This window comes from Protobothrops mucrosquamatus, unplaced genomic scaffold (genome assembly GCF_001527695.2).
Source record: "Protobothrops mucrosquamatus isolate PMUCROS unplaced genomic scaffold, P.Mucros_1.0 scaffold880, whole genome shotgun sequence".
Lineage (NCBI taxonomy): Eukaryota > Metazoa > Chordata > Lepidosauria > Squamata > Viperidae > Protobothrops > Protobothrops mucrosquamatus.
The window spans coordinates 883,332-893,344 of NW_015387134.1; the positions used below are offsets into that span (position 1 = coordinate 883,332).

Genomic DNA, 10,013 nt, shown 5'->3' on the forward strand with positions numbered 1-10,013 from the left:
GAGAGAGAGAGAGAGAGAGAGAGAGAGAGAGAGAGAGAGAGAGAGAGAGAGGAGAAGGAAGGAAAGGAGGGAGGGAGGGAGATGGGAGGGGGAAACAAACTGATTTCCCTGCAAGACTTTCTCTCATCTTCGCAGAGGAGAAGCACCCGGGAAGAAAAGAAGGAGCAGAGAGCCACAGATGAGAGCCTGTAGTGTAACCCTTCTGTACCATCCCAGCAAAACCAGGTAGGTGGAATCCTTTTACAGAGCTTTGATGAAGCTTGTCCTCCACAGTTCCAAGACAGATCATGGTTGAATCAGGGGCACAGCCTCGGAACATCAGGAATTGGGTAGCAAGTCCCCAAATCTCATGAGCTTACGTCTTTGGGGGGAACTGTGTGGGCGAGAACGGCTGCTGTCAAGATTGGCTTCTGATCATTGGCTTCTAGAAGTTGACTATTCCTCCCACAATGTCTACAATCTTTGAAAAGAACTCTCCTGTTCCTTAGCAGGAATTTGGTGAGAATTCATTATTTACAGAGGGGAAGATTTCTGTTTCTGTGCACAGATAAGAGAGGAGAGAGAAAACCATCCAGGATCAACCAGCAAGCATTAAATTGTGGTAGGGACTGTTTCTAGACTAGGCTCAACCCCCCCTCCCACTGGTCCTGCCCTCAGTTTCATTCCCACAACCAGTGTGAAGGTTCTTAAAAATGAGAGAAGCCAGCGTAACATTTCAGCCACAAGCCAGCTCCCTCCCACTGCTTCAATAACTTAATAATGAGGAGATATATTTTCTTTTGCTCCTCGCTAATTTACAGAACGGAAAACAGAGTTAGGGTTACGTGAGGATGAAGCCTGAGTCAAATCCAACTCTGTGCATCTTGAAATTCATATATAATTGTTTGTTTGTGGGTGCTTACTAGACCTCTCTGTTATTTTTGGTGGAATAGATTTGTGCATTCTGAGATGTAAGGGGAAAAAAAACAGATGTATATATATATATATATTTATCTTGCCTTTTCTCCAAAGAGAAATTGAGTTTTGTGCATGGTCCACTGAAGCTGCATTTCCTGTTTTAACATCATGCTTATTTCACTCTGGACAGGGAATGACTGGACCATAGTTACCTGTAAGAAATCAGGAAAAGGTCAGTCAGTCAAATATTTATCACAGTCAAAGCCCAGTGGAATTAAAAAAATACTCAGAGAGTATCTAATGTTAAGTTCTAGAATAAAATAATAACATAACAAATAAAATCTATGTGGAAATTGTAATTTGGCAGCCTATCAGTTGCACATAAACAAGAGCACAGCCTAAGCTATAACGTAATATTAATCCTTAAACTGCAAAGACATAATTATTAAGTGTTAAAATACACCAGGGTGATAATATTACAAAAACGAGACAAAATGGTTATAATGGATTATCTGTCAAGTTCTGGGAAATCTTTATTGCCGCTGTGCAGAATCTAGCAAACTGTGCTGTGATTATAAAATCGGGGGGAGGGGGGAATCCTTTTGGACAAAATAAACCTTTTGGATAAAGCTGTATCCATATAAAACAGATCAACAGCTGAGAGGGCCAATGACTGGATCTTAAATGTGGACTGTAGTTTATATTAGATGTTAAACGACAATCTTCTGAATTAACATCAACTTCTTTTGTACAACAGTTTTGATTTTAATTAATGGGGAAATAGCTGGCTTCCCCCCTATTTTTTTTTCATACCTTCTTGTTTTTAAAGGGCTGAAGACCTTTGCAGAACAATACAAATAGACAAAAAGCGATCCTGTTATATATTGAGAAATGGCTTGCTTCTTTGCTTCTTTGGAAGCTTGATTGCGATTATACATGCCTATCTCTTATAAAAGAGTAAACAAATTTAATAATAATAATAATAATAATAATAATAATAATAATAATAATAATAATAATAATAATAATAATAATAATAATAATAATAATAATAATAAAAAAGTTGGAAGGGACCTTGGAGGTCATCGAGTCCAACCCCTTGCTCAGGCAAGAAACCCTACACCATTTCGGACAAATGGCTGTCCAGTCTCTTCTTAAAAACTTCCAATGTTGGAGCATTCACCGCTTCTGGAGGCAGGTTGTTCCATTGGTTAATTGTTCTAATTGTCAGGAAGTTTCTCCTCAGTTCTAGATGGCTTCTCTCCTTGATTAGTTTCCACCCGTTGCTTCTTGTCCTGCCTTCAGGTGCTTTGGAGAAGAGCTTGACTCCCTCTTCTTTGGGGCAGCCCCTGATTAAATGATTAACCCTTGGTTAAATGACCCCAGGACACTGCAACAGTCATAAATATGAATCGGTCGCCAAGCATCTGAATTGTGATCACATAACCGGGGGAATGCCACAACAGTCGTTAAGTATGAAAAATGGTCAGGAATCAGTTTTTTCAGTGCCGTTGTAACTTTGAACGGTCACTAAACAAACTGTCGTAAGTTGAGGACTGCCTGTAAACAGCTTGAACTAGTTTTGGGTTGCACTTTATCACTGGAGTCGGACTACTGCACTGTGATTGATGTAGGGCCGCCCTTGAGGCTGGCATCTTCAGTTTCCTGTACTCTGTACTCTAGAAAGAGTACAGAGAAGAGCAACAAAGATGATTAAGGGACTGGAGGCTAAAACATATAAGGAACGGTTGATGGAATTGGGTATGTCTAGTTTAATGAAGAGAAGGACCAAGGGGGACATTATAGCAGTCTTCCAATATCTCAGGGGCTGCCCCAAAGAAGAGGGAGTCAAGCTATTCTCCAAGGCGCCTGAAGGCAGGACAAGAAGCAACGGGTGGAAACTAATCAAGGAGAGAAGCAACCAGGAACTAAGGAGAAACTTCCTGACAGTTAGAACAATTAACCAGTGGAACAACCTGCCTCCAGAAGCGGTGAATGCTCCAACACTGGAGAAATTTCAGACATTTTTTTCTTGTTCTTCTCCATCTGTTTGCCCCCAGATTGTTCGACTGAAATGTCTGAAGAGGAAGAACGTGCCGATTTGGCTGGACCTTGGAATTCTTCCGAGCTCAACCAGTTCGGCTCCACCAGGATCGCCGTACCAGTGGTCTTCTCCCTCATCTTTCTGTTGGGCACCGTTGGCAATAGCCTGGTTTTGGCTGTGCTCCTTCAGAAGAGCCAGAAGGGCTGTAACCAGACCAACCTCTTCATCTTCAACCTCAGCTTGGCTGACTTCTTCTTCATCATCTTCTGTGTGCCCTTCCAGGCCACCATCTACTCCACCCAGGGCTGGGTCTTTGGCTCTTTCATGTGCAAAGCCGTCCATTTCTTCATCTACCTGACTATGTATGCCAGCAGTTTCACCTTGGCCGCTGTCTCGGTGGACAGGTAAATGGATCTCCTTCTCTACGACCCAGATTTGGTTCAGGCACCCATGGGGCTGGCTGCAGTGGTGTGAGTTCTTCCATTGAAGTTTCCACATCGTAGTTCAGGGGTGCCCCACCTTGGCCATTTTAAGACTTGTGGACTTCAACTCCCAGAATTCATAGCTGGCTAGGGAATTCTGAGAGTTGAAGTCCACAAGTCGTAAGTTGCCAAGGTTGGACATCCTGCCATAGTTTAATGGCTTAGTACAGTGGCCCCCAACCTTTTGGGCACCGGGGACCGGTTCCACGGAGAAAGGGTGTTCCATGGACCAAAGGGTATGTGGTTTTGCATGCTGCCTGTATCCCACAGATGGGGCTTCGCTTGTTTGTGTGGACCTGTTTCTGGAATGCCGTGGACCGGTGTAGGTCCACGGACTGGGGGTTGGGGACCCCTGACTTAGTATATCTGAGGAACTGGAAAAGTGGATATGGAACCTACAAAGTGGTTGTATTGCTGGGGAAACTGAGTGATCAGATCACATTTTTAACTAGTTTTTAATTGTTCCTTAAAATTTTTAAATGATTTTTGAGGCTATGGTTTTAGTTATTTTGTTGTATTGTGTGTGTGTTTTTTTTAAAAAAAAACACAATAGGTGAGATGATTAGCTCTATAAATCAACAAAATAAACAAACAAAATAAAAAATAAACAAAATATGGGAATCCAGCCATGATCTAGTCAGTAAAATGTGGTTAAATCCATCAAGGCAGAAATGCTTTACAGCTAGTCCTCAAGTTGTCATTTAGTGACAATTCAAAGATACAACGGTACTGAAAAAAGGGACTTGCACCTCACACTTATGACGGTCAAAGCATCCCCACGGTCATGTGACCAAAATTAAGGCGCTTGACAACTGGCATGTATTTATGGTGAGTGCAGCACCCGGGGATCAAATGATTGACAGGCTATGCAAGCCGTGGGAATGTTGCATCTTAAAAGAGCATTCACTGTTTGTTTTTCGAGAGACGAGAAGCACCGTCATAGAGAACCGAGGGATGCTTTGCAAGTATTCTGTCTCCCCTGTGGGTGGTTCTCCAATTAGGACAAGTTGTTTAATGGCAGAAATGTCCACTAGGGAGAGTGGATTCGGACTTACGGCCATGAGATTCCCTTCACAACGGCTGTAAAAATGGTCAAAAAGTTGGGTCTAGTCATATGATGCCTCGACTTATGACAGCAATGACTTATGACTGGAATTCCAGCCCAAGTTGTGATTGTAAGTCAAGGACTAGCTGTATTCTCATTGTCCCCTGTTACTGAGGAATGGAATGGAATGGAATGGAATAGAATAGAATAGAATAGAATAGAATAGAATAGAATAGAATAGAATAGAATAGAATAGAATAGAATAGAATAGAATAGAGTAGAGTAGAATAGAGTAGAGTAGAGCAGAGCAGAGCAGAGCAGAACAGAACAGAACATAATAGAATAGAATCTTTATATGGAATGGAATGGGAATAGAGTAGAGTAGAATAGAATAGAATTAGAACAGAACAGAACAGAACAGAACAGAACAGAACAGAATAGAATAGAATAGAATAGAATAGAATAGAACAGAATAAGAATTACAGAATGGAATGGAATAGAACAGAATAGAATAAATACGAAATAGAATAGAGTAGAATAAAATAGAGTAGAGCAGAGCAGAACAGAACAGAATAGAATAGAATCTGGAAGGGACCTTGGAGGTCTTCTAGTCCAGCCCCTGTTCAAGCAGGAGACCCTATACCATTTCAGACAAATGGCTGTCCAGTCTATTCTTAAAAACCTCCAGTGATGGAGCACCCCCAACTTCTGAAGGCAAATTGTTCTACTGGTTAATTGTTCTCACTGTTAGGAAGTTTCCCCTTAATTCCAGGTTGCTTCTCTCCTTGATTAGTTCCCATCCATTGTTTCTTGTCTTGCCTTCTGGTGCTTTGGAAAATAAGTTGACCCCCTCTTCTTTGCGGTAGCCCTTCAAATACTGGAATACTGCTATCATATCACCCCTGAGTCCTTCTTTTCTCTAGACTGGCCATTCCCAATTCCTGCAACTGTTCTTCATAGGTTTTAGTCTCCAGGCCTTTAATCGTCTTAGTTGCTCTTCTCTGCACTTTGGAAAAAGTGCACATATACTGTAAATTAAGTGCATATACATAAAGAACACCATATATACGTCTAGCCGTTCCTAATGCAGTTGGCTTTTTGATAGGTATTTGGCCATTCGCTACCCGTTGCACTCCCGGGAATTACGTACTGCCTACAACGCGGTGGTGACCACGGCGATAATCTGGGGCCTCTCCATGATCTTCTCAGGGCCCTACCTGAGCTACTACGACTTGGTTCAATGGGAGGAGAGCTACATCTGCGTGCCAGGCTGGGAGGGATGGAAACGTAAGATCTTGGACACCGGCACCTTCATCTTTGGCTACATCGTCCCGGCTCTGATTGTTACTCTCTCCTACACCAGGACAATTAAATATCTCTGGACGTCAGTGGATCCTTTAACGGACGTGTCGGAGTCCAAGAAGGCTAAGTGGAAAGTGACTAAAATGATCATCATTGTGACCATCCTCTTCTGCTTGTGTTGGCTGCCTTATCATGTGGTTGTGCTCCACTACCTCTACGGAGACTTCCCATTCAACCAAACAACCTATGCTTTGCGCCTGTTCTCTCACTGTATGGCGTATGCCAACTCTTGCCTCAACCCCATTGTCTACGCCTTGGTCTCCAAGCACTTCCGCAAAGGGTTCAAGAAGGTCTTTAGGTGTCTGCTGAGGAAGAAACCATGGAACAAAGTCCAAGCAGTCCGTAGCACTCTTACCGAGCCTGGTGTTCAAGTGGCCTCCACAGATGGGTCCCGGGTGAAGGAGGATAATGGACAACCGAACGGGTGTACACCAGGTCCAAGGTCCATCATGGTCCCATCCTCCCCTGCATTTCATAAGCCAAACTGGAATGGGACTTCAGCAAAGGGTGTTGAATGCTTCCGATAAGGCCATGATTAATGGTTTGTTTTCTTTTTTCCCAGTCTACATCGCAATCATGCACAGCCTTCCTAGCCAGAGTATCTTCTCTTCTGCGGAGGACACTGTATCTGTGGGGATTGTGGGAAAAGTCTCTGTATGGGGCAAAACTCACTTAACAAATGTCTCACTTAACAGCAGAAAATTTGGGCTCAATTGTGGTGGTAACTCAAGGATTACTAGTAGTATTATTCATTTGGCTTTGGCAATGCCCGAGCGTCCCTATGTGGGGAACAAGCTGGCATTTACATGCACAACATAAAAACGCCTCTGGCAGCGATTTCTTTAAAAACACAAAACAGAGCACACTCTGTAAAGTATTTTGGAAACAGGCCAGCATTCTGGGTTTCGCAGATGTGCCTGGTGGAGCATAAGTTGGGGAGGGGTTAGTTTTCTGATGGGGGGGTGCTACCTTCTCAATTTCATTTACTTGCCAATGTTGATGGCATCTTTCAGCAAAAGTGTTCCTAAAGTGGCTTATATGAGAATGATTGAAAAAAACAAAACCCAATCATCAATCAATCATGGCTCCCTGCAATAAATATGCATCTGTCTAGGGGAGGGGGGGCACCTGAAAATATGGAGGGAAAATATCTTTGGGGGAAGAAAATGAAGGTTCAAAGTCAATTAAGGAAGCGAAAGAAAGAACAGAGATTGCTGGAAAGGAAATAATGATTTTGGCATACACGTTTGCTCTGAAGTCAAATCTGGTTGATTTTGATTTATGCTGCGTTGAAATCTGTCTCACAATTTCTCCAAAGTCTCGTCCTCCCCCCCCCCTCTCTCTCTCAAAAAAAGAAGAAGTTTCTGTTTTTCTTCTTTTTTGAACCAGAGGCTTCAAAACTTGTTTTGAATTTCTTTGGATTTTTGTTTCTTCGTTTCTCGAAGGGACACGGCTGTTAGAGGGAGGAGGGATGTTCTGCTCAAAAATCCTCAACAAAACACAACTGGCCCCGATCCTACCGCCATTTAGAAAGGAAGTTAAGATCTGGTGCTTTTCCCAGACTCTTAAAAGTCAGGATAGGTGAAGTTCCCTGTTTACGGGGTAGATTTCGTTTCTGATCACCATTTTACAGTCTTACTCGGTTTGAATGTTATCTGTTGTTTTTGTCTTTGCTAGTTGATCATTTTTCCTTTTTGCTTTTTGTACATCGCCCAGAATCATACTACTTTGAGTTAGGTGGCCATGTAAATAAATAAAAGAAATAAACAAACACACATGGACCGTGTTTCTGAAAAATAAGTGGACTTTCTATAGCAGGGAAAGGCATGAATAAAGTACAGCATTGCATGCACGGATTTAGGTTTTAGTCTGGCGAACAGCCTGTCCATTTTGTGCCAAAGAGGGTTGTGATCTATCGACTGTTCAAGAAGACCTTCCAGTCCCAGAGACCTCCCTTTTTAAAGATTGCCCAAAAAATGTGAATAGATTTCAAAAGATAACAAAGACGGTCTCAGAAATAGAGAACTGAGTCCTATGAAGAGAACTTGAAAGAACTGGGTTCGGCCCTGGGGGGAGAGGTGATCAAGGGCTGACACAAAAGTATTTTTTTCCCATTCTTGGAAGATCCAGTCCTACTGGCACAGTGGACTCTGTCAAAATGACATCATCCTAATTACTTATTTGCCACGTTATGTATTGAACAATTGGCATGAATCTACTCTCCTTTCAAATCTCCTTAGGCACGATTTTAATCTGCAGTTAGATCAGCGCAACATCTTTCTTGGAAAATGAGACAGAATTAGATGCTTCTATCATCGGCTAATAAACCTGGAAGCAAGTCAATCTATCTTTCTTTCTTTCTTTCTTTCTTTCTTTCTTTCTTTCTTTCTTTCTTTCTTTCTTTCTTTCTTTCTCTTTCTTTCTTTCTTTCTTTCTTTCTTTCTTTCTTCCTTCCTTCCTTCCTTCCTTTCCTTCCCTTTCTTTTTTCTTTCCCTTTCTTTCTTTCTTTCTTTCTTTCTTTCTTTCTTTCTTTCCCTTTCTTTCTTTCTTTCTTTCTTTCCCTTTCTTTCCCTTTCTTTCTTTCTTTCTTTCTCTTTCTTTCTTTCTTTCTTTCTTTCTCTCGCTCTTTCTTTCTTTCTTTTTCTTCCTTCCTTCCTTCCTTCCTTCCTTTCCTTTCCTTTCCTTCCCTTTCTTTCTTTCTTTCTTTCCCTTTCTTTCTTTCTCTTCCTTCCTTCCTTCCTTCCTTCCCTTTCTTTCTTTCCCTTTCTTTCTTTCTTTTTCTTTCTTTCTTCTTTCCTTCCTTCTTTCTTCCCTCTTTTCTTTTCTTTCCTTCCTTCCTTCCTTCTCCCTATTCTTTTCTTCCTTCCCTCCTCCCTTCCTTTCTCTCCCTCCCCGTTCCTCTTTCCTTCCTTGCTTGCTTCCTTCTCTCCTTCTCTCCCTGTTCTTTCCTTCCTCTCCTCTTCTCTTCCATCCCTCCCTCCTCCTCCTACCTTCCTTCCTTCCTTCCTTCCTTCCTTCTCTCCCTCCCTCTTCCTCCTTTCCTCCCTCTCCCACGCCCTGGGGGAGGCTGCTGCAGGTGAGATAAACTTACCTGAGCAACCCGTGAACTTCCTTCCTTCTCCCTGTCATGTTTCAACCTTGGTAACTTGAAGACTTATGGAATTCAACTTTCTTTTAAAGAAGATTCTGCTGGGGAGGAAGTGAACATCAAACCTGTTCTTAGTTGGCTGGGGGATTCTGGGAGTTGAAGTCCACACAACTTCAAACTGCCGAGGTTGAGAAACCCTTGCTCTAAGTAAGATGCCACTTACTGAAGTCTATTGTAGGTATAGTATTAGCACAGCATAGCATAGCAGCCTATTGAGTTTATAGCAAGATAAAGCGTATTGAAGCCAGTTAAAAACTAACAGCCCTCCTTCTGCTCCCACTGTTGCAAACCAACTTACTTTGTAAATGTATCTCTGCCCAAAACTTCCAATGGCTATGGGAGAATAACCAAGAACTGGTCTCTCTCTTCTTTTTTTTTATAAAAATTTTTATTAATTTTTTTATAATTAAACAATAAGTAATATGATGCATATATAACACAAACACAAACAAAAGAAACAATCCAAGTCAATACATTATCGGAAACGCTCGGCAGTCCCCGCCCCGCCTCCGCCCTCATCCACTTACCTTTCCTTCCTACCTCTAGCCCACAACCTCTCCTCCTTCCTCCTTCTCACTTCTACATTCCCCCTCTTCCTGACCACCTCCTCGAGTGCAAGTCGGGGTACCAGCCGAGCAGTTCCTCTTATCATCACAATTATTATTTACCTATAATATATGAATGCATCAATTTCGTTTTAATACCCCTAATCCCCTTCCCCCCCCCGAGCTTCCCGGAACCAAATACAGGACTAAAACAGATCATTCCAAATCTAAATTACAATTTAACTAAACAAATATACTACTGTCAATACATACCTACTTTAACTCTAATAAGGCAATCAAATTAATTAAAAATAATTAAAAACTAGTATATCTACTCAAAAGCTGTATAACATTTAACCACTCCATACATCTAGTATTATCTATCCACCTTCAACATTTAAACTTTACATAATTTTGTAAATTTTGTCACCAGTAGAATTGTCTTTAGAAGTGGAATGGGACCATTTTCTGTGGGCAACTCACCACGGCC

General features: G+C 41.9%; 1 protein-coding gene across 1 annotated transcript; it reads left to right on the forward strand.

Moving 5' to 3' along the window:
* Positions 1-2,971: 2,971 nt before the first annotated feature.
* Positions 2,972-6,357, forward strand: LOC107290390 (galanin receptor type 2-like). The gene is made up of 2 exons (XM_015819269.1): positions 2,972-3,345; positions 5,574-6,357. The coding sequence occupies exons 1-2, from the start codon at positions 2,972-2,974 to the stop codon at positions 6,355-6,357; spliced, it is 1,158 nt and encodes a 385-aa protein (XP_015674755.1).
* The last annotated feature ends 3,656 nt before the right edge of the window (positions 6,358-10,013 follow it).